Source organism: Mesocricetus auratus, unplaced genomic scaffold, assembly GCF_017639785.1.
Source record: "Mesocricetus auratus isolate SY011 unplaced genomic scaffold, BCM_Maur_2.0 Super-Scaffold_100676, whole genome shotgun sequence".
Lineage (NCBI taxonomy): Eukaryota > Metazoa > Chordata > Mammalia > Rodentia > Cricetidae > Mesocricetus > Mesocricetus auratus.
The window spans coordinates 45829287-45855509 of NW_024429266.1; the positions used below are offsets into that span (position 1 = coordinate 45829287).

The following is a 26223-nucleotide window of genomic DNA, read 5'->3' on the forward strand; positions in this document are numbered from 1 at the left end:
TTAAATCAAACTGTTAGTGGGATAGACTCCTGGATTCTTTGAGGAGAGAATCGGTTACTAACCCTTTGTTCAAGTCTAGATGCCATTTGAATTCCCCCACTCTTGAACACTTCTCATACTTCTCTGGTCTCATATTCTTTCCTCACACATCGTCATCCTCACTCAACGCCTCCTACCATTCCTCTGAAATAACGCCAGATAATTACACTGGGTCCCTTTGCCATGTGAGAACACACATTCATATTAACTAGGTAGTAGGATGCCAACACCTTGGGGCAGTATTCACCCTTTCATACTGAGGAAAAGTCCTTATGCTGAAGTAGAAACCATTGAATTAAAAACTAGTGGCGGTTATATGCCTAAACAGTGTCTTCACTGGGCAATTGCTTGTTAGAATGTACTGGACACTACACAAAAACATTTATCTGCAAAAGAGAATCTATTTACTCTCCTGCTCATTTCATTATGATTCTTCATTTTGATAAATAAATTTGTTTTGAATGACTCCCTGAATAATGAATAAGAGCCTTTTAAAGAGGATGGGAAGTCATAATTAAGTCAATTGTGATGAATATTTCTAGAAGGATTTATGAGAAAAGAAATAATTTCAATGAACTCAAAGCAAGAATTTCAATTTTCAGTGAAAAATAATCTTATTTCTGTTTCTTATTTCTTAAATATTTTGACACACTTTAACAAGAAAAACATCTAAATTTTAAATTTATTGTCTAACATAGTGTATGTTGAAAATAACTTCGAATAATCATTATAGACTCAGTGTTGTATTATCCCACATCAGCAAAACATAAAGTCAAAATATGTTTAATGATTCAGTTTTTGCATATCATAAGAACATTACTTAATGGTGCTTGAACTAACAAAATGAGTTGAACTAATTGATGATTTTTCTGCTTGTTTAGGTCATCCCTTCTACTTTCATTAGTCTTAGAATCCCAGGGTCATTCACGGAATAGGAATTTTTGTACAGCAACCACACAGAGATGTTCCAACTCCTAGTTACAAGGAAGCCTATCTATGTATACTACTGTTACTATTGTTATATTGCTATCAAATCTTGACAAACCATACATAGGGTTACCTAATATCATTTGCTGAAATACCAGCATATGGACTTTATCTTGATAAATATACTGACATTATTTTAATCATCAGTGTTGGATTAAGACATGTGGGCATAAGTTATATAAGATTCATAGTTTAAAATATTAAAGAAAATCATGTGACTAATCCATGAGCAGCTGAAAAAATTACAGGTAACAATATAATGCATTTACTATAATAGTTTTGTTCATATAAGTAAAATTTGTTAATTTAAGTGGTTGCTTACATGTGCTAAAAGGTAGAGCCTATCTCACAAAATCAAAGACTAAAGGAAAATGAATGATCTTTACACATAATAAAAGCATAAAGGTGATTATTAAGTGCATGCTATAATATTATAATATTGAACATCTTGAGAGTACTAGTTGTCATAGAAACGAATGCATATGAAATTTAGCAAGTAAACTGGCAGAATGATTACTCTAATGGAATAGTTATCTTTTATGCTTGATTCAGAGAAATGTCATATTTATTCAAAGAATTATTTGTTCCTTAGAAGTTAAAATGTTTTGACCAGAGAAAACTTAACAAAATGATAAAAGCTGACTTAAAAAAATGCCAACTTGTAACCCAGGGACAGGTATTTGCATACTAATCGTGATGTTCCCACTGTCATGTTACCTTCAGCTTGAAGATCAGTCAGAAAGAGAAACTGCATCGTCTGTGACAGGCAGACAGTGGAACGCAAAATGCCAGTGAAGTGAGTTCCTGTTTAAAGCTCTTTTTATCTCAGAAGAAATAAGTGAAACACCTGAGTCTTCAGCAGTCTATATGACTTGCTACCTTCATTTATGATAGAAATGTTAATCACTGTCTTTCATCCTAATGATTTTGCCTTTCACTATTGATTCATTTTCTTTCTTCCTTTCTTTTTTCCTTTCTAAAAGATGTCAACAATGTGTGACTAGTTTTGACTCTAAATTCTGTTTGCTAGATAAAGTGAGACTAGACAGAACATCAATGTCTGTTTTTAATATGTATTTTTAAATGGTGAGTTAAAATAAAACGTATACGATCTTTGTAAATATTTTTCATTATCTCAGTCCTTATTAAGAAACTTTTGCATGGATATTAAGTGCTGGGTAAGGAAGCAGCTGTCACTTCCTCAGGCACATGAACTCCTTGCTTGAATTTTCCATTCTCCGGCACACTGCTAATTGAGTGTGAACAGCTAAGTTGTTGGATTCCACATTTTTTAATGCAATACAACTGGTTCTAGCTGGCACAATTAGCAAGATAACTGGTAGCTTTCACGCAGTTCCCATCTGGTCTGGCTCTTCTCTGGACATATAATATGGGTACTGCTGGCCTTGATGGCACTAGCTTAATGAAGAAAACAGAAAGGAAATCAGCCAAAACCCCATGAAACACTAAGTGCAATTTTGGCTCCAGAAACACAGAATTTTCTGGCAAATCATACATACATGGGAAGTTACTCTGATTATCCACCAGAATTCTATAAAGTTCTCCTCCCTCAACCACACACACACAGGAAAAGAGCCACATATAACCTCCATTAATGTTATAATCAAAACACATACAAAATTAAAAACAGAAAAATAATAATGAGAGAATGGCATATTGTCCGTTTATTTCAGATAACACATAAGTGAAAAGGAAACCAATGAAGTCTATACAGTTTTAAATTAGTGGCAATATTCTTATTCCCTAATTTTTATTTAATGAATTATAACGATACTTCTGTACTTGGATTTTATAAAACAATTGCATTTCTTGTGCACATCTACCCTAAGACATTTTTTACATTTATTTTACAATTTACAAGCTTTAAGAATGCATTGCAGAAACTTTCTATTGAGTGATCAATTGCCACAATTTAGCTATTGTTTACAGTCTGGCAGAAGTGTGTGACATTCCACTACAGGAAAACCACTTTCCTACTACAAGTGTTCCAAAATGAGCACATGCATGTGGAATTATACATCTGGGAAAGAAGTTTTAAACGAGTTGGGGTCCTAAACAAAATCTGTGCCTAAATATTAACTGTACAACTACTGTTTGTATGATATTCTACAAGTCCCTAGCATTTATATTCCCCTTTAATCATAGGTAACAGGGGAATTCAATATACTATTATTGTCAAGGTTATATGATGGAAGGTGTGTGACATATTTAACACAACACAGTTAACGTATAAACATCCAAAGCCCGGCTGCACATTTTAGTGTTTTGATAAATATTAGCTTTCAGTTTGTTTATCAATACCAAAGCTTGTCCTCCCAAAAAATGAAAATACATAAGAAACCCAAATTTAAAAATTTTAATGGTAGGAAAGATTATTCCTTAAAATATATACATAATATCTAATTTCTGAAAAGGAAGCCCTCCACTACTTGCAGTCTTTTCAGAATAATAAATATTCAAAACGGAATCTTCTAGGTGAGAACAGGTAAGCAAAGTGAGCATTCCCAGCATCTTCCCAAGGAACAGGGGTATCCCTTCTGAGGCCAGAAAAGCAGCTTAACCCTTAAGAGTATAGGCAACATTTCTTGACCTGAATTTATAGTAGAATACTCCAGCAACTCCAACTGTAAGGTGTCTAACATTCTATGTGCATATCTACAGATTACACAGTACTAAAGTGCATCTGTAATTCAAAACCTCATTCTTCCTTTAGTCCTTAATTCCACACTAGATTCCAGAACGTTTTCTTTTCTGTTTTTCCTACTTTTTCACAGTGATGTAAACAATAGAAAAGGCTACACGTTATTGATAACATCTCCATGTTCAGACTCCTTTATTTCCAAAATTGTCTTTATGGGACATTACTTTTTGCCTTTAGCTTAATCAAATTCTCAACCTAAAGGCTGTGTTCCCTTTGCCCTTGTTTCCCTCAGGGATGACAGTAAAATCCTGTTGTTCTGTGACTCTCCAGGCATGCTGTCACACTCTGTCTCTGCTCCCTTTGCCCATGGCACTGTAAAATATTCAACTTCAGCAATTTGTCTACACTTTTTAACAAGCTTTTTCATTGTATTCTCCCAGCATCCTGAAAACCACATCTGCTTTTCAGCAATGGCCTTATGCCAGCCATTATCTAGATTTGATCATTAATTTCTAGGCCTAGCCACACTCTTCTGGGTGATAGAAAATAACAACTTTTATCTGTTATTAAAGAACCTACATATGAACAGAGAAGTACACTTCTGTGGTGGAGTGGATTCTGTTTCTTTGTTTTACCTGATGGCCACTTTTCATTCAGAAGGATGCCTTCTAAGGCCCAGCTCCTCTCTGCCTTATGCATTAACATATACTCCACAGTTACTGGATTTTGTATAATTAAAATATTACATCAACCATCACATTTCAGTCTGAAAATGACTACTTTTTACAAGTACATTTTAAATTGCCTTTATGATAATTTTAGAATTCCAACAAAACTTAGTATGAGTGCCGTGTGATACAACATAATCTTAGTGAAATAACAAGTTGTAAATGCTCAAAAGCACTTCAGTGTGAAATTACATCTAGGATTAAGGCTAATAATTTATTAACAATGAAAACTAAACAATGCAAATCTTTTTAAATGCCCACTTCAATTAGAGACCACTATTGCAAAAGTCTCCTAGAAAACATGTGCCTTCCTTTGTAAGTTAAAGGGAAACACTGATGTCTGGGGCACATAACCTAGGAAGGAAATTTGAGACAGAAAACGTCAGTAATAGAAGAGTACAAATGAATACCCAGCAGCCTCTCTTTCTAGGTATTATTTTTATTATATGAAAATTCAGTTGGTATTCAAACAGTGGGGAAACACAATCAACCCTTTAAAATGTAAATTATAAACAAAGGACAACAAAAGAATAATAAGGACTTCACAAAACCACATTAAGGATTAGCATCTTGATATGCAATACAACATTTCGTAAGGGTGGCTAGATGTGAGACAATCTCTACCTTATTTTCAATTGTTTTAATATATTATTTAAATTAGTTTTCCCCTTGTCCTTTCGTACATCACAATTGCAGAACCAAACTCTTAGGCCAGGAATAATTTCCTGTGGATAGGGGATAGTTTCATCAAGGTATTTATCTGTTAAAGGAAGTAGTATATGATATATTTGCATTACACAAAGATTATGAAATAAAGTTGATTTATTATTTTACATAATATCCCCCAAAGCATACCTTCTTTAGAAAACTTCAGTCCATTAATACTTTACTACTTTGGAAAGAATGTACCACACTCTCGACAGATTCCTGCATTTATATAAATCAGTCCAGAACTAGTCTACCAGGCTAAAAATAAAATGTGATTCAGAATAGAGTAAACATATCAAAATACTAAAATCAAACAACTTCCGTACCATCACATTAGAGACCTTTAAAGTCATTCTTCGATTTCTAAATATTCATGATTATTAAACAGTTAAATTTGTATGCTATGAAACTTAGAAATGATCATTCATTTTTTAAATTTTAATCAGGATAAATTTTCAGAACAAAGTGACACATAATAATATAATCAGAAAAATTTATAATTGCTTCACAGAACCAATATGTCCCTGGTGCAATTAATTTCATTATTTACAAATATTAACATTGTTGACTAGATTGAAAAATAGTTTCTAGATTATATTCCACATTGTGTTTCTATGACTTTTCACATTGGAAATATGATATGATATTTACTGACATTTTTCTGTTTCATCATTGGCTCATTTTAATGATACAATTCAAAAATTATCTTCAGCTTAAGTATGACAATAAGTTATCAAAGAAAAAGATCACAATGCTATTGTCAAGGGTAGATGCTGTTTCTACAGGTCTCCAACTACGGAAACACTGGCATGGTCAGAAAATATGGACTCGCTCTTAGCTAACCAAGGTAAGATTCAAGCAATAGTGCCTTTTAAAGATGATAATTAAACATAATTCATTAAACCTGGAAAATGACATATTTCATGATGTATAATACTGATCAGGATTCAAAGCATAAAATTTTAAGGACCCAGAGTCAAAGCAGATTCAGTTTGAAACTAAATTAAGTTTGTCAAAAGTTCAAGTTTAAGCTTGCCATTTTCTAAACCTATCATTTGATGTACTTAATCACTGCCATTGGTACAAAGTGAAAAAATATGCAAACTATCAACAATAGAAAATGTAAAGACATTTCATTTTTATTATTGCATATGTGTTTATATCTAAGAGCAGGATTCAATACAGTAATTGTGACCATTCATATAAAATATTTTGATATTGACTTTAAATACGAAATAGTCATAAAGTGCCCCACTTTCTGTTTGTTTTATAAACAGTCTGCTTCACAATACTTTCTGGTCATGCAAAGAGGAAAAGGTGGCCCTACAATGACAGTTAGAGCATGTTTATAGTATTCATTGTATTTACCAAATGACATTTTTGTTTGAGATTAATAAAGTATCAGAAAAGCTTAAAATAATAAAACCAGGCACAGTCTGCATTGCTGTTGATTCATACGTAAAGTTAGATTGAATTAAATACATTAAGATACTCTGAATATTTTATCTTTATTGAGTAAAGCAGTTTGTGAAACAATCCACCTATAGCTCAGGAACAACTAAAGATACTCATTAAAGATGTGGATATAACTTTTTCTAAGTTAGAAGGGCAATGTCTTGTATTCTTCCAGGTATAACCAAGGAATACGCCAAGTTTCCTAAGTGTCTCTTAAAGAGTCCCTCTGATGCCTGTCATGCAGGGACTGCAAAGGAAATGAAATTTGCACAACAACAGTACAAAATGGAGCTGAGGAGAGTCCTGAGGAGGAGACAATTGTTCTCATGTGCACAATTTCTGGGCACTTATTTAATACTCAAATAAAAGACAAAAGCCATAGATTCACCTAAATAGCTATTTGATGTGGCTTTTGTAAAATCAAAGTAATTAATAGTGGTATACTTTGCCTATAACCCTTTAAACACCTAGTAGACTAGCAAACTACTTAAACACTTTTTGCCAGCTTTGCCTCTACACAGACTTGACTTTGCTGGCTGTTTTCTATTCCTACTGTCTACCTACTCCATTATGTTCTCTATGACTTCTAAACAGATGAAGTCATTCCATCCTGCACACTGTTCTCAAGAAAGGATCATATGGCATATAGTGTGTTAGGCCAGACTCATCTGGAATGTTTTCAAATTAAAATGTGTCTAGAAGAGAAGACCAAGTCAGTGAAATGGTGAATACTGGACACAGCTTCCTGGCCCAGAATTAACTGTTTATTTTGCTCCTTGGATACAAAGGAAGATATGGAAGGAATGTGTGGTCCAGGGTAGGCCTTCCTGGAAACTGAAGAGTGGCAGAAGACAAGATTATTTCTTAATTTCAAACAGTCATCTCTCTAGGATACATTCATGTACGCCTTCAAGGAAAAAAAGCTTCAAATATCCTAACAACACACAAGAATTGAAGTATTCTTTCATTTTTAAAGGATACTTTAACTTACATAGTGGGATTTCAAAAATGCATCGTGGTTTGGATTTTCAGGGAAAATTTTACCTTTTACTGAAAATTTTAGCATCTAAATTTATGACAAAGAAGCTTAGTGCACAGTTAACTTAATTTCCATATAGTTAATAATAGTTTTCATTCATTAATGACAACCATTAATTCTAAGAATTTTAATTAATATCTTGTCATTTTTACAATGAATTTTCACTTTTGTGCTACTTCACATAAGAAAAACATCATGCCACTTTTATTTAGCATTTCAGACACTTGAGATTTTGTTCTAGAAAGTTATGCCTTATTTTATTGTTAAATTTCACTTTTGTTTCTCACATGCAGCAACCTATAAAAAATTGACATTTCCCATTTCTCTCACATTTTCTTTTTCCAGCCAGTCTTTCAATCCCCTGTATTTCCATAAGCTATCTTCTTCCAGATGATGGACATTGGTGATAACTCTCTCAGTCTACCATGGGGAAATAGGTGCTCTGAGTATCTGCAAAGGGACCCTTATGACAGATGGATGAGAATGCCACCAGTGTTTTGGAAGGCAAAGTCTTAAGTGACAAAAGCCCTAGCAAACATGTACCGTATCAGACATAAAGCCATACTTACAAACCTATCTGTCCAAATGCAAACTGCAAACCTGAATACCAAGACCTTAAGATACCAGAACAGTCTAGTTAAAATAGGAGTTCTGAACATAATGTTCTAACATAGCACATGTCTGGAGGCATACTCTCATCCACACTTAGCTCAAAACATTGAGCAAGAACCACCTTTTATAATTAGCTGTGGATATTTCACAAAAAATTCTGCAAGGTGCATTTTGATGAGGACTAAAATATCTGTGAAAGCTATGGATTGTGGCCCATATTTTAATGGATGTATAATAATAGAGGGATACGACATACGGTATTATAGGTTAAAGATGTAACTGCGGTTATTGATTTTTTTCTATAAATACATATTCTAGTCAAGTCAAAGGAAATTAGCCTACAAATAAGTGGGCTCCTATGCAACACCTACTGCAAAGTTGCCACAAGAAAATCTGACTGTGAGGCAGAATATGAGACATTTCACATAAAGTATATCGCTTAAAGAAACATTGGGGAAACCCCGTTATTTGACTTTCAGAATTAAAATTGCCCATCAACAAAGAAAAGAATAACCATTCACCCCCAGTTACTTTATTGCTTAGTGATCATATTTGTCCAATGTAGTCCCCACAAAGCATTTAATATCAGCATTGCTGCTTCTCCTTTGAGCCCAAACCAACATAGCTTTGTCCCTCAGTTTCAAATTATGTCTCAAAAGCTCATAGAAAAGAAACATATTCTTAAACTGGTTATTATAACATAATTAACTTGAGCTAAGCAGTTCAGTAGCCCATGGGGTTCCTACCCAGTAGTCATCAAGACATACTCTGAAATGTAAGACAGATCTAGAAATAGAAAGTGTAGATTTCCCTGTTAATGAAGTTAATTTTTAAAGCATAAATGGAAATACTTTGGACCTATGATTAGTCCTCAAAATTAAGTTTACTAATTTGGAATTGATACTATGTAAGTAATATTTTAGACTGGATGATTAAATATTTACCACTGACTATTCAATAAATGCTCATTTGATGCAATGGACTTATGTGGGGAATGTTAGTATCTTGTAGATGATGCAAAGCTTTCTTAAATGTTTTTTAGCTGGTTTGGATGCTTTCCGAACATTTCTAAAATCAGAATTTAGTGAAGAAAATGTTGAGTTCTGGCTTGCCTGTGAAGACTTCAAGAGGACAGAAAGTAGAGAAAAGATTGCTACTAAAGCCAAGATGATTTACTCTGAATTCATTGTAGCTGATGCCCCAAAAGAGGTGAGTAGAGCATTGAAGTTGCAGCCCACACAAGCTACTCACAGTTAGAGTTGGCTCTGTCTAAAGAGTAAGCTGACCATTTCGTTTTCCAGACAGAAGATGTCAGCAATATGAAAATACATTAAACACTCGTATACTTTTGAATTAATATATGTGAAAGAAAACCATGTGGTAGATCTAAGCAATCTTCATTTTTAATGTCTTAGAAGTATGCCCTACAGAATGCAGTATTGCCCTCTGCTCAAAATGAGGTGTGGATTGCCTTTGTGTGAAAATGAGCCAGAGGTATGTATGAAGTGACAAGGTCCCACCCATGCCACTTAAATACAAGAAAATACAAAGGGTCTTATGGGGAAATCTAGAATTATGCTGACAATATCTCTTGAAATAGTGTTCGTTTTAGATTTTTATTGTGTTCACGTGTCTGTCTGTGCCCACTTTCATGCATGCACATGTATGTGCAGATTCACCCAGCTGTATGTGTAGAGGTCAGGCATTGGCTTTCAGGAATGTTACTATATAATCATCCACCTTAATTTTTAATTATTTTTATTTTTGAGATTACAGCATAATTACAACATTTCTGCTTCCCTTTTTTTGTGGGATATATGATCATACTGTGAATCCTGAGCTTTAATTAAGTAAAAATCAACCTTGTGTCAGCAGGCCGAGCCAGCACCTACTTGACAGAATTGTAACCATAGAGAATAAGAAGGAGTCTGGGAAAATGGATAGAGAGACTCTCAGGAAGTAGGAGGGAGGGCCTTTGAGTGTGGCAGTCCTTTCTGGTTTGGCAGAGCGCAGGGACACTCTTTTCAAGATGCTGGTGAAGAAGTGAGCTGGTTGTTCCTCAACTTCTCTGAGCCAGCAGTTTTCATCCCTGCCTCTGACTCTTGGGTCTTATTGATAAATAGAACGATAAAGACTTAGTTAAAAACTACATTTGGTGGCAGTGGCAGGAGGCAGATGGGACATAAAAGTCCCAGCTGGCACTGCCTAAGAAGAGGGCCAGGAGCTGTGCAGTTACTGGCAGAAACAACAATGATGCAGCCTCTATGTAAGTAGAAAAACAACAGCTTTTTTTCCTCCAAACCCTCCCATATACCTCTCCCTGCTCTCCTTCAAATTTGTGGCTTCTTTTTTCATACATGACAAAGTGGACAGGGGAAAGTCCATGAGGCCTCAATGACACGTAAAGAACCATAGACAACCAAGGAAGGCAGAGAAGAGAGAGAGTCTTCCCAGGAAAGAGCATACCAAGTGATTACCCACCTTAATTTTGGAGACAGGGTCTCTCACCAAATCTGGAGCCCACTGTTTTGGATGCACTGGATAGCCATCTAACACTGAGGATCCATGTGTCTCCACCCCTTCAGGGTTATAATCATACTCAGCTTTTACTTGGGGGCTGGAAATCCAAGCTCAGAAAATCATACTGGTAACAGAATATTTCACTGAACCCTTTGATGGTGTTTCTGGTATGGAAAGCCTTCATTGTGTTTGGCTTAATTTCCAGTGCATCAATATAAAGACTGGGCACTATACAATCTAGTGTTAACTGTAACTACGATTTAAAGAATTTACATGTTAAGGTCTGTAAAGTTACCTTGAAAATATGTAACAAGAAGTAGTGGCCTTCATAAGTTGTAGGCAAACAGGAAGCTGAAATAAACTAGTAATGAGTTCACTGCATCAGTGACCTTCTCTACAGAGGTAAGATACTTATAAGTTACTATAATTTCTATTCCAACATAGGGAAAAGTGGTGGTTATTATAGGCAAAGCATAAGTTACATGGAATGCAAACACATTTATAAAAATCTAGAAGACAAAGTTATAGGAAGTTCAACTTTTAGATGGACATTAATTACTGCAGTTGTTACTAGTTTGCTATAACACTAACAGACAGGAGAACCACTCAAGTGTGGTCTGGAATTCACAGGGGGTAGAGAAGAACTTTAACTCCTGTGGAGATACTTCAGCATTCATTTCCAAGTCACCATCTAAAAATCAATAAATAATTCTGGAAAATTGGAAATGTAGTATATGTGATTTGTCAAGTTGATTAATGTGTCATTTCCTAAAAGGTTTTGAAAGCAGCCCTAAAAATATTTTTTATTGCAATCCTCATTTTAAAGGCAGTATTTTTCTTCCCTTACAAATCTAATTAGCAGTGGCTACTTTAAGATAGCATTAGTAAACACTATTCATTTAAAAAAAAAAGCTAATGAAAAGATAGTTTTAAAGCTTTGGCTACTGGACTGAAAAGATGCCTCAGTGGCTAAGAGCACTCAGTGCTCTTGCAGAGGACCAGGGTTCAATTGCAGGCACCCACAAAACAGATGACAAATGTAACTTCTCTTCCTGGAAATAGGATACTGTCTTCTAGTACCCAAGGGTTCCAGGCACATATGTGGCACATAATTGTATATACAGGGAAAAACATCTATACTTATAGGTTAAAATAAAATTTGAAAGTATAAAACTGTGTAGCTGAACTCCAACTTAAGTTAACAGTTTTGATTAAACAGCTATGTTTATTTTTCTAATATTTCCTTCTAAAATAAACATCAGTAATAATCTAGTTAAATAATGCAATGACTGTTGTAGGATATAAAAGTTTTATAGCTTTTGACATTTTATACATCCAAATAATTTAAATAAAATTATGGTTCCTTTTCAAATAATGGTTAGATTGTTTCAAAATTACTCCAAAAATGTATTTAAACACGACAAAATTCATTTAAATCAAAGTGTGTGTGTGTGTTTATACATATATAGCCAATCTCTTTCTATTATTCACCATTACCATTCACTGTTTCTAATGCAAATATCTCAGAATATTTGAATGCTTTGCTTTATTTACCAACAAAGTTGCTAAGTCCAAATACTTCTTGCCTTTCAATTACATATAAATGGTAATACATATGCTGGTAGGTTTATTTACTAACTAGAACTTTTGAGTATCTGTTCACATAATAAATTCAATAAGATAGAATAAGTTATTGAGAAGACTCCACAAATATAAAGGAGATCATATGGTAATAAACCACACTTAAAGTTAATTATTGCCATTGTAGAAAAGAGATTATAACCACATGGAAAGGTATAGGATAAATTTGTAGAGTGAATCACTGATTAAACAGATGGGTTATGAAAAGATCAAGCAAAGATAGGATATTTCAGATGAAAACATACTGCTTTAGCACTCTGATATAAAGCATTGAGGTATTTTCATATATTACAAGTATTTTTTATCATTTTTTATTTTAATTTTAAATAGCTTGTTTTACATGTCAATCCCAGTTCCCTCTCCCACCCCTCCTCCCGCACTCCCCTCCCCCCCCTATTGCCAAATCCATCCACATAGGGGATATCTAGAGTCTGTCATTTTACTCTTGGTAGGGTCAAGGCACTCCCCTAAGAGTCCAGGCTGAGAGAGCATCTCTCTTTGTGCTATAGGCACATGAAGACAGTTTGTATACCAGGGATAGACACTGATCCACAGCTCAGGGCCCCATAGGTTGCCCAGGCCTTCTCACTGACACTCACATTTGGGGGGTCCAGATCAGTCCCATGCTGGCCTCCCCACTGTCGGTTGATGTTATACCTTTAGATCACTCGAGGTCACTCTGGTGCCTGATCTGTCTTCGATCCTATGATTCCCTCTTCCCCCTATTCTACCCCCACCCCCTCAACTTCCTGTTCCCCCATGACCAACTCCCTTCCTCTTTACCCCCTCTATTCTTCCCAGGTCCCACTCCCCCCAACCCCTCGCCGTGTTCCCCATCCATTCAGAGGATCTTGTCTCCATCCTCTTCTCTTGGGTACTATGCATATATGCATATCTTTTAGGTTCTTTCCTGTTTCCCAGACTCCCTATCTGTGGAAGTGCAGACTGGCACTATCCTGATCCATATCTAAAATCCATATTACAAGGATTTTTATATTGCTAATACCAGCAGAAGAGTGGAGAATAGGTTTGAGATTTTTATCTCCATTGTTGGAGATAAAAATGCAATATCGAAGATTCAGATTTATCTGGTAGACAAACTTGAGGAGACTATGTGATCATATTTATAACTGGGTTAGAAGATACAGTAATTTTCATAAGTAGAAAGTTAGTTTCAGAGGAGTTCATAGGAGACTGTTCTCCTTTATTCTGTATTCAGCTGACACTGTGTAACTGACTCTTAATAAAGAATTGAATTATAGCCAATTTCCTTGGTAGAAAGTCCTGCACTGAAGAACAGTGGCAGAGCCATGTGGTCTAGATGTCTACTAAGCCTTATTTCCTTTCAAACACTCATGCCTTTATTTTTTCCTCTGTAAAATTGCTACAGACCTTATCAATTTTAATTCATTGCATCTAGATTACACTAAGCTAGTTACTGACCCTTGTCTGCAAACTGAGGTCACATGGTTATCAGACTATGGTCCTCACAAGCAAAGACTACACACAAAAAGTGGACTTTCAGGTTTCTCTGAGGGAGTTAGCAATCTCAGCTGCACTTCATGCCTTCTCTTTTATAGAGGCACCTTCCCTCTGCTTCCCACTTATCCATGAGAGGTTATGATATGGCAAAAACTCTAAAGTTTGGCTAAATCATAATTTGGATTCACCCTGTGCCTCCTTTATATTGTGGAACTATTTCATATGTGGGATTCATCTTCCTCTTCTAAAACTGGAGAATAGCATACACACGTGAAGCAGAAGAAAATAGTGATAAATGAAATAATAAGATTGGGACTCAAATCAAGTGGAAAAGTTTGTAAGATATTTTAATCAGACTTTTCTGTGAGCATGTCCCTAGGAAAGCTGTTAAATTTTAGAATATTATAAGCAATCACTTGAAGATTTCTGTGAAGATGTAAAGACAGGCTTCTAAGAATTTAATAAAGTACATGTGAACACACATTGCACAAAATACATTAACAAAACATCAGCTTCCACTCAAAGGGGAAACTCACTGAAGGAACCTCACCATAATGGGCCAAGGGAAAAAATGTGTCATGAAGAAAGTTGCATTTTCCAGCTATTTTGAGTAAATGACTACACATTTAGAATATTTTTAAACAACTTCTTTTCCAAGTTTCAGTAATTTACATGAAAAGCACTTGAAAGTAACAAAGAAAACATAATTCTCCATATTGTACTTGTTCATATTTCATTTTGTACCATTAATTTCATACATTTAGAAATTGTAAAGTCAAATATTAGTTTAAGAAACTATCCTAGAAAAACTAAATACTGTATTTCTCACCAACGGCTTTTATATATTTGAAATACTTATAAATTATATTATTACATGTCATCAATAAAATAAAAGTATTGGGAGACTGGGGAGATGATTTGGCAATAAGAGGTCTTGTTGCTCTTGCAGAGGATCTGAATTTGGTTCCCAGCATCTACATGTTATCTCACAGCATACTTGGCTACACTAGTTCCAAGGAATCTGCCCTCTTCTTATCTCCACAGATTTGATGTGGTGTTTCACATACACACATGTAGACAAAACACTCGTATATATAAAATAAAAGCAAAAAAATCTTAAAAGCTAAGAGAAATACCAAGTCCACTGTTACATCCACTATTACTAGTTGCCAGTAGTTCACTCCCACTCTGTGAGATTAGAAAGTTGTTCAGTAAAACTACAGTACAGTGTTTATAAATTATATAAATTTAGGGGCTAGGGTGCAGCCTGCTGTCAGAGTGCATAATGAGCAAACACAAGGCCCTGAGTTCAATTGCTGGGAATTGCACTAATTGAGCTAATTAAAAAAATATGTCCAAGTTTAGCTTCATTTTAGGTTCTTTCCTTGTTTTTATTTTTAATTTTGGAGACAACTTCATGTATAACACTATATTTACATCATTTCTACGTCCTTTCTTTCTTATCTTCAGCTCCTCCCCCACACCCCTACTCCCTCTCAAACTCATAAGCTGTTCATTATCACTTCTGCCTACGTACACATCTTACTGGGTACATTTAGTGTTGCTCGTCTGTACACTTGTTAAAAGCTAACCACTTGGGTTTGGATGATCTCATAGGGCTAATCCCTGAAGAGAACAGATTCATTCTCAACAGCCATTGATTGCTTATACTTCTTCATCTAAGGGTTGGCTTTTGTGAAATTTCCCCCATCCATGTTGGCATGTCAACCAGTGTTGCCATTAGGTGCAACTTCCCTGTTATGTAGAGAAGATACTATCTTACAGCAGTTATCCTGTCCTCTGGCTCTTACAGACTTTATAGTCCCATGCCTGTGTTCCCTGAGCCTTGGGTGCAGGTGTCGCATTGTCGATGTATGAGGTAGGAATAAGCACTCTATAGTTACTTATTCTCTGCATTTTAGCACTTGTGGGTCTTGTCTATTTAAAAAAAAGACTCTCTAATGAAAAGCATGAGCCATATTTACCTGTAGGTATAAGGATAAGTAAACAGAATAAGGTATCTAACTAGACATTTTTCCAGTTTTATTAAAAATGAGATTTATATAATTAGAAAACTGGCCTAAAGTACAAGATTAAGTATGAAGCAGATGACATTGCATTATCTCTTGTCAGGAAAAACATATGATTCTGACATAGGGCATTAAATTAAAGCATTTTAAAAAGATTAGTTTGAAACTGGAGGGAAGAAATAGGTATGGGGCTTGTTGGTAGAGAGGAGTCTATGAAAATAGGTGTGCAGGTGCATTTCTCTGTTACTGTAATAACACTTTTTATTCTATATTCTATATTCATTTTCATATTTCATTTTAGTGTCAATTCTCCAATGTGTTGAAGTGGCTTTGAGAATTATTTTTATTTACTAGTTACTGATAACTTATAGTTCACTCAAAACTAGTTATCTCCAAATATATTGGTTTTGTTCATTTCTTAATTCCCTTCCATTTATTCATTTTTTGACAGCTGTGCATATATTTTATGCGGAGCACTATGTTGGAACCTCAAAGAAAAGAGACAGTATTAGTTCTTCAGTAAATGAGCTACTCATTGGAAAGACTCAATGTTTAAATAAATTACAGTAGGTTTCACAAGCATTATGATGGGAGAATGCAAAGTAAGAGGAAACCATGCAATGGGAAAGTCTGTGTCCAGGAGATCAGAAAGCAAATATCAGAGAAATTAAGCAATAAACCTTGAACAGGATTTAAGAAGAGACAGAAATGAGTAAAGCAAGAAATGAAGAAGAAAGGACAGATAAATGAGAGAGACAAGAGTCAAGGAAAGGACCATCCAAACATAAAGCAATTTACCTAGGCATCTTGAGGCTGTATGGCAGGATATAAAAGAGATCTCTTTAAAGAACAAAGGAGTGTAAGAGATAATAGATGATGACAGACAGACAGACAGATGATAGAAACAGAAATACGGAATGATGACTAAATGAACTGAAGTAATTGCCAAATGCTTTTATGTGGACTGTCTTGTTTCATCAGCACATTCATTTACTGTATTAGACACGTTTCTAGCACCCTTGGTGCAGGAGAAAAATGACCCAAACATTAAAAACATAATGATGAAGATGAGACTCCCAGCTGCAAGGGCCAGTAAGGAAAGATGTCTTCAGCCTATGCTTCTAAGTTTCAAATTCCTTCTCTAGATCTGCTACTCATTTTAAGTGTTTCTGACATAGACTTGTAGCCTTGATGTTTACCCTAAAGGCAGAATGAAACATAGTCATACAAAATCTATTTTCTATTCTATGAAATATTTAATTTTCCATCTTACATTTTCTCTAATTTTTGGGACATATTAGACTATGAAGTCCAGGTTCAAATACGGTATTAGGAGGCAAAGAGTAACATGAGTGTGTCTTCTAATTGTACAGTTTTTCCTTTTTTGATTTAAATTAGAAACAAGCCTGTTTTGCATGTCAATACCAATTCCTTCTCCTACCTTCCTCTCTTGCCCCCCACTGACTCCCTATGCCATTCCCTTCCTGTACCCCAGAGAGGGTGAGGCCTTCCATGGGGGATCTTCAAAGTCTGTTATATCATTTGGATCAGTGCCTAGGTCCTCCCCCATGTGTCTAGGCTGAGAGATTATCCCTCTATGTGGAATGGGTGGAATGGGACCCAAAAGTCCATTCGTATACTAGGGATAATACTGATCCATTACCAGAGGCCCCATAAATTGCCCAGGCCTCCTAACTGACACCCACTTTCGGGGGTTCTGGATTGGTCCTATGCTGGTTTCCCAGATGTCAGTCTGGGGTCCATGATCAACCCCTTCTTCAGGTCAGCTGTTTCTGTGGGTTTCTCCAGCCTGGTCTTGACCCCTTTGCTTCTCCAGTATGTAGAATAGGTTCCCAAGAGCCAGCCAAAATATTATTAGGAGTCATACAAATAGACCAAGCTACACAGCTGTCACATATATGTAGAGGGCTTAGGTAGGTCACATGCAGGATTCCTGGTTGTTGTTTCAGACTCTGTGAGTTCCTATGAATCAACTTAGCTGTTTCTGTGGGTTTTCCTTCTTTTTCTTTTATGTATTTAAATTTCATTTTACATTCTAATCACAGTTCTCCTTCCCACTCACCTACTCCCTCACCTACCCCCTCTAGCCCATCCCCATCTACTCTTCCCAAAGAGTAAGGGCTCCCATGGGGAGAAAACAAAGCCTGGCCCTTTAAGTTGAGGAAGGACCAAGCCCCTCCCCACTACATTTGCTGAGCATGACATCCCACCATAAAGAGCATGTTTCCACTGTGGTCTTTCTTGTGATGTCCTTGACCCCTCTGACTCCTACAATCCTTCCTTGCTCTTTTCAGCAGGATTCCCCAAGCTTGACCTAATATTTAGCTGTGGGTCTTTATATATGTTTCCATCAGTTACTGGATGAAGGCTCTCTCTCTGATGACATTTAGGTTAGTCACCAATCTGGTCACAGGGGTAGCCATTTCAGGCTACATATCTACTATTTCTGGGAGTCTTAGGCCAGTCTTCCTTACAGATTCATGGGAACTCGCCTTGGATCTTGTTTCTTCCTGACCCAGAAAAGCCCCCCCTTTCCAGTCATCACTTTCAGTACTCTTTCTCCTCCTCCCACCCCACAACCCGATCACTCGAGTTCCCATGCCCACACACTCCCACCCACCCCCCCAGTCCACCCAAGAGATCTCTCCTATTTCTCCTTCCCAGAGAACCATGAATATGAATTTCAAGCTAAAAACACAAACCTGATGCAATCTTTAAGCTTCCCTGTATTTTTGTGTCTTTAAAGTCGGGACAACCAAGTTGATAATGGTGATAAAGCCATAAATCTGACTCCCTTCCAGCTGTACTAACAGCAACAAAAAGCCCCAGAATGTATATTTAGAAATATGTGTTCATCACGATTTTATATGTGTCAGCTCTTTTTCCCACAGAAATTGAAGAGGCATCTGGTTCTTATTCAATTCCATCTTTGCTTTGACTGTGTGTCTAATTAGTCAAGGTGCTTTTTAATTCCATTCCCTTCCTTTCTCTTGCCCAGTTTAATATGCTAGCAATGCCTCCCAACTTCTGGCATCTGTTTCTGTCACCAAAGCCACTGAAAACAAGCAGATACAGTCTTGAGCAGGCACAATTTCCTTGTAGATGCTGCAAAGTCTATGTTTTCTTTAATCATGACTGTGAAGAATACATTTCAGGGTATTTATTTGCCTTTAATGATACCAAAAATGAAGTAATACAAGAAGTGTTAGTGATGATTAAATAGAAGTAAGTAACCAAAAACATGATAACAGATGGCTTTGGAGCTGGGCGTTGGTGGCACACGCCTTTAATCCCAGCACTCGGGAGGCAGAGGCAGGCGGATCTCTGTGAGTTCGAGGCCATCCTGGTCTACAAAGCGAGTTCCAGGAAAGCCTCCAAAACAATACAGAGAAACCCAGCCTCGAAAAAAAAACAGATGGCTTTGGTTTAAATAGTAATTTTGAAGTGCTGTCATGAATGAGGTCTAAGACAGACGTACCTGTTCAGGCTTTGTAAAACATTTTACTTATGAATGCTTGCATGCTTTGCTTAATGACAGTCTCCTGCTACACTCTATATCCTAAATGAGGAACATCCACACAATTTGAATGTGGGAGCAGAACTGAAAACTTTTCATTCAAATTATGTGAAAATATATAAGGCACAGTTTAGAGGCAAGAGAGAGAGCCAACAGGTACATTTTAAAATACATCGTTCCTGTGAAAATAATTTGATGAAAGCTGAAAGAATTTAAAACTGATGGTGTAGAATGCAAAGGGGAACTTGTCTTGTGTAACTTTCAACTAACCAGTGCTCATAAGTATTAAGTTTTTCTGCATTTTATAATAAAGATATGTTAAATAACTGCAACAAACATCATCCTGAGAGTCATCATCTCAGTGCAAAGACTTGTCCTTATCAACTGCAGCACAACCCCTGCAAAAATCAGAAGGATTAAAAGCCTCAAAATGGCTGTGATAAAATCTCAACTGTCCTTTCATAAGAATCACAGTCTTATGTCCTGTTTGTGAGATTGGCAGACAATATAGTAGTCTGAGTTACAGAAGCTAAAGGTTTGAAATATAAGCAAATAAAATACTATTTCTCAAAGTGTCTGTAATCAAAGAGTATCTATACAAGCAAAAGCAAATATTCATTTATATTATTAATATATATTTACTTTGATATAAACAATGCTCATATTGTTAATATATAACAATTTAATAGATATAAATTGAAAACTGAGTGTTATTTCTCTTTCAGAACTTTCATCTACTGACTTGTTAAAATCTCAGTTCATGACAACTGTGGTTTGCCATTGTTTTGACTAGATCATTGTAATCATCTCTCCATTCATCATTCTTTTTTTTTTTTTTTTTGGTTTTTACAAGACAGGGTTTCTCTGTATTGTTTTAGAGGCTGTCGGTCCAGCCCGGCCTCAAACTCTCGAACTCAGAGATCCACCTGCCTCTGCCTCCCGAGTACTGGGATTAAAGGCGTGTGCCACCACCGCCCAGCTCATCATTCTTTCTCTTACAGTCCATAGCTAATCAGTATTCCTATCATTCTTTAGAATATGCCCCAAACCCAGACATTCTTAAGACATGCTCTCAGGTCATAACAATTGGATTATGAGGCCTCTTTACCCTATTCCTAAATGTTTTTGGAAGTTACATATGTCCTTGCATTGTCACTCCCTAATCCACCATCTTTGCCCACCTGTCTGATAAGTTTTCTAGATCATCTTCCTCATATTCAAACCTTGCTTTTGAGGCCACTCAGAGTCAGCAACTATTCAAACATGTGTTCACATCACTTAAAACTCTCCTCATTGCACTCATTATACATAAAAGAGCAGTATAGCGCTACAGGGTCTCCTGCCTGCTTTACTTACCCAGCTCTTGCCTTTCCTTCTTTGGAGGCTAGCAGGCTTCTTACAGTGAGTTCTCCCACAGGCATGCCCCAGATTTCATATTTCCTACTCATACAGATACTTCAAAGACTGATTTCAAATCTCATTTTCTTGGGAGAGACACACTTCTAGATAGTGTATTTTTTTTCTTTTGAATTGCTTTCTCAAAATGTGTACTTCAAGCTGATTTTTCATCATGATTTTCTTCATATCCTCAGATTTTAGCCCCACTCTATACAACTCCTTAAATAATACCCTAAGTGAGTTCAACTCAGGGAATCATGAAAATGACTAGGGTTTAAATATATGACACATTTTCTAAACAATGAGGAATATAAATGTAATCATTTTACAGTCATATGTGACAGTTAACAAAAAAGGTTCACATGAACAATTAGCACATCATTATTAATATTCCACTTGCAACTGTTTTCAGATTTAAAATCATTTTTATATATTCTTGCAAATTATTTTCAAATTGAATCTAGTTTTCAAAAATTTGTCACTGGAAAAAAGAGAGTTTCTAAGAAAAATAAAATTAAAAAGAAAAGAAGACAGAATACTGGAAATGAATATCCATTCTGCTGATATTTTTGAGAGATGTAGAAAATGAACAATTTAGAAAAAAGAATCGGAAGAAATAGAGATAAAAGACGGGTCAATTTCCATCCTCTTAACTTTTGAGTATCTTGTCATAATGAATTTCCTTTCTCAGAAACCAAAATTAAGTTCTTAACATTAACTAAAGCTTTTATACCCAAATCTTTTTAAGCATATCTGAATTAAGACTTCTACAACAAAATTACACATAATAACAAGAAAATAAGAGACATCTATTCTGTGACACTTTGACTCAGATGTCACAGTGGGATCTTTCACAAGCATATCCCAGAAAATTAATGGAATTCCATAATATTCATGCAATCAACAGTGTTTTGGTAAAAAATGATGTGGTAATACAGTACACCGTGTTGAGAGGAAAAGATTTTACATGAAATGCAAAAGAGACAGGAATAAGGTTAAGTAGTAAAAGCTAAAGTGTAGACACAAGAGTGAAAGTGAAAGAAAAGTTACTGTGAAACTCCACGATCAAAGGCACAATGTTCACAGGCACAGAAGCACACACACTCGATGACTAGAGAAGAGGTGTCGGGGATGACTCCAGTGTGTCAAGCTTGAACAAGTTGAAGAAAAATAATGGCATTTATATAAACATGTGGGTGTGATGTTTTTGTCACTGACATTAAACTGAATTGCCAAGACAAATCTTCATCAAACTGCTGATTGTCTCCTGGGAACAAAGATATGCTCATCATTGAGTTATCAATACCCATGGTTGGCAGTTCCTTGGCAGAGAAGCAAGCAAGTTAGAAATGAATACATTTTGGTAATAATATTAATTATCACTAATGGATTTAAATGGAATTCTTTTTACATTTTAGAATGATTTTGAATAAATATACAACCATTTCTTCACTTGAGCTTTCCAGTACGTATTTATTGGTTCCTTAACCTTGTGAGGAATGCAGAAAGTATAAATATCTGACAGATTCTCTGTAATTAAAAATCTTTTGGGAGGTCATGATTTTTTTTAATCTGCTCATTATCCCACAAGGAAAGTAGTACTTGAGTCTAGTCTGAAAGACAAAACGTCTGGTGGAAGACTTATATGAGAAGCACTATCTTATTAAGCAGGATACATGGAAAACATGTTCTGAAGTAGCCAAGCAGTAAGAATATCCTGAGAATTTTAAAGTCTTCTTGTAATACAAAGTAAACATAGAAACAGGAGGTACAGCTCAGTGGTAGAGCTGTTGGCTCCAGAGTACACATACAACAAAAGAAATGGGTAATGAGACTACACCACAAAGGTCATGAATGCATAAATCAGAGATGATTATGATCACAAAGATGGTGATGATTATAGTAAAGGTGATGCCAATGGTGGCTTGATAACAGTATGCATGATTATACAGTAAGCACCAATTAAGGCTATTGTCAGTCAAACATCTTCTGGATAATGTCTAAATATAACTTAAGTTGCTCCACACATCATCTTGTATATTATACCCCAGCCAACTAGGCAACTATCTCTTTTTAACTTAAAATTCTTCCTTGCATCAAGGTTTTGTACTGTTTATCTGTCAGAAATCTTTTATTATTCATTTTTAACTGTGATAAATTTCATTTCATCCGATGTCTTTTCCCAAAATGGAGACAGCATTTGACACATATTAGACAACGCCATTTATTTTGAGAACTCAATCAATGGATCTTCCTCTTGTTAGATCATCAGACTATCAATACACTAAGTAAGGAAACACATGACCCAAGGTCACCAAGGCATCAATGTTAGAGCATAGATCTGAAAATGTTCACATGTCCTCATAAATGAAGAAGGGACAACTGATTACAGGTTTTGTGGTGCTTAATGAAGTTTCAACATTTTATCTGGATCTCTGAGGAGGGACAAAAGAAGCTGAATAAAAGGATAAAATTATAGATGGATCTGGGATCAGTGAGTGTCTGAAATCCTTATCAAAGAAAATTGTACAAAGACTAATCATGCTCCTTTGATGACTCCTTTCCAATTAATTATTTGTATTATTCTTCTCCCTAAAATAATAATGTTCACTAAAATATTTTGTAATATTTAGTCATTAATAAATAAAACACATTAAGGTAAGAGCCCTTACTGTTCTCCTTTCTGCCTGGAAAATTAAAAGTACAGATTTGATTTTCTTATATGCAAAGCAAGTCAGCAGCTGAATTAGATTTAATTGCAGTTCTGTCTATCTATCACTTTGTATCACTTCAATGATGCATAATGAAATTTATGGGTTTGCCTTTACCAAATCTCCAAATTGTAGCACTTTATCAACTCTCACATTTTCTCCTGAGATGTTCTCATTTTATTCCGTAAATATCTATTGATTTCTTATTATGTCATGGGTATTCAGTTAAGTACTAGAAATAATAATAAATGAGATACAGCACCTGCCTTTGAGGAGCTTATAGTAGTATTAAGATTCAAATATATATTTATACATCATGCATATTTTTAGTTTAATTCAATTGCCTTGGATAAAATATTTGCTGCTCAATTATCCTGGAATATGGATAGAAAAGTTGGTCTGCAGGTTAGCAGTTTCTCTGATGAATGCTATCCAATATAATTGAATTCTATTAGGCCCTTCTGAAGACACAGTTGTTCTGGTTTCTGGGTGTGTTGATTTTATTGTTTGTTTGCTTTTGATTGTCTGTTTTGTATGTATATATAATTGAACATACATATACATACATGTATATTTTGCTCTTCATGAAGTATAATGACAGTGAAGAAAAGTCATAATTTGTTTCATTTTGTCAAATAGAAAGAAATAAAATAGAAAAGCAATGCTATGGGAACCCAAAAGCTTTGCTAGGTATATGGAGAATGGTGAAAAACAAGGATATTATAGTTATTCCTAGGTAAAATACACATTTGAAAGTCAGATCACAATGTTAGAAAACTAAACTGGTATGAAAGAAAAGATGTTTCAGATCATAATGTGTCTTGTTTACATTTACATTTGCTATTTTAAAATATTAAAAGTCAGCTTTATCTGTTTCCTGCCAATGCCACCCCTCTCTAAAATAAATTTTAAAACCAAGAATGTATTTTTCGTGTCAAAAGTAAATGCATGATCTTGCTGCTACTTTCCATCAAATAACTTTGTGTTTGGAAAAATTCAGCAGCACATGTACCTACTATTCGGGTAAGTCATGCATGGGTTGAATAACCTCATATAATGACATGTAACCTTGTTTTCTACAGATTAACATTGACTTCAGTACCAGAGACCTCATCTCAAGAAATATTGATGAACCAACTCCAAAATGCTTTGATGAGGCTCAGAAATTAATCTATAGTCTCATGGCCAAGGATTCATTTCCTCGTTTTCTAAAATCAGAAATTTATAAGAAACTGGTAAATGGCCAACAGGTTGCAAATCATAAAAGATGGCTGCCTTTCCTGTGATGAAGGTAAATGAAAACAGTATACTAAAGGCTGCAATATTTAAAATATACCAAGACTACAAATCATTTCAGAGTTTAGAAAATGCTTGTACTTCAGCCAAATTCATATACATATGTAAGTTATGTGTTACAAATTTAGTCACTATATCAGATACTTAGAAAACTGCTGGAAGGATACAGAGTGAGTTCATGAAGACAAATATACTTTTCAAGCATAAGTCAATAATTATATACATTATAATTTCAAAAAATACATATCTTCATGTCACAAAATTGAAGACTGCTTAATATCATATACAACATTTTAAATACTATTTGCATTATTCAAAAACCTCACTTCTCTAGAAAGAAAAATTTTGAACCTAAAGATAATTTTGACTTGCTGGATTCAACTATTCCCCATGAATTATAACTGATAATGTGATGATTATCTGAACTACTGGGGCTTTCAAGTTAAAAAGAAAACTTAATGGATGGTACATACTAGTGCATAAACCTGAGAATCCCAGAGACCAAATACTTCAAAATTTATTACTTGGATCACCAGTAGCCTGACATAAACATGTATATGAAAAGGGACTTGCGAGTGGTGAATTTTATATCTTCCTACTAAGATAAACAGAGAGGAAAGAGGCACAACCAACTACAAATGATGATTAATGTTGCAGTGACTGTTATTGCATTGTAGGCTAAGAATCTATTCATTCACTCAGTGCTGGAATTTGTCCATGATATCCAAAACAAGTTTAAAATTTTTATTTTCCTAAATCATTTATTTATGCAAATGTGACAAAAATAAATTATTTTCTGTATAGGCAATGTTGTAATGATTCAACATATCATTGCATTTCCATTTTATATTTGCAGATTTATTCATGTTCATTGCCATTATCTATTTGAGACTGAGGTTTTGAAATGGAGGGACAACAACGGAAACTTATTTTGTTTCCATGAACTATTCATTTGGTAGACAAAAATCTTGCCTCATCATCATCATGAAGACACTTAAACACATGCAAATGGACTATTTCCTGTGTACTTGCAAATTCTTCCAATCCTAGCATAAAACAAATGAACTGACATGTTTGGATATTTTTGTCCACTAATGTAAAATATTTGTACTGTAGTAGCATTTATTCTAGAGGTTCTAACATTAGTATCTTTTTTTAAAATGGGATACTCTATTTATTCCAGGAAATGTAAGGCATCCAGAAATCATAAAATCATACTCTTACTTACAAATACAGGGAAAAACTCTGAAATCTCACTTGTTTCTTGAGTTCACACATCTGGTGAGTGACAAAGCTGTAAGAGCAGTGGATGTCACCACCTTGTCATACTGATGCTTGATCCAAGAAAGTAGTGTAGTCCCTTCCCACTTGAGTTGC

General features: G+C 35.3%; 1 protein-coding gene across 1 annotated transcript; it reads left to right on the forward strand.

The window, feature by feature from the left end:
* Window positions 1-1811: 1811 nt before the first annotated feature.
* Window positions 1812-24836, forward strand: Rgs21 (regulator of G protein signaling 21). The gene is made up of 4 exons (XM_005073464.1): window positions 1812-1822; window positions 5895-5971; window positions 9273-9439; window positions 24633-24836. Exons 1-4 carry the CDS (start codon window positions 1812-1814, stop codon window positions 24834-24836), a joined length of 459 nt encoding a protein of 152 aa, XP_005073521.1.
* The last annotated feature ends 1387 nt before the right edge of the window (window positions 24837-26223 follow it).

What these genes read in the sequence shown, in the direction of transcription:
- Rgs21 (XM_005073464.1), top strand. An exon ending in CTCGCTCTTAGCTAACCAAG is followed by an intron (nt 5,972 to 9,272) that starts GTAAGATTCAAG and finishes AATGTTTTTTAG; the next exon opens with CTGGTTTGGATGCTTTCCGA. An exon ending in TAGCTGATGCCCCAAAAGAG is followed by an intron (nt 9,440 to 24,632) that starts GTGAGTAGAGCA and finishes TGTTTTCTACAG; the next exon opens with ATTAACATTGACTTCAGTAC.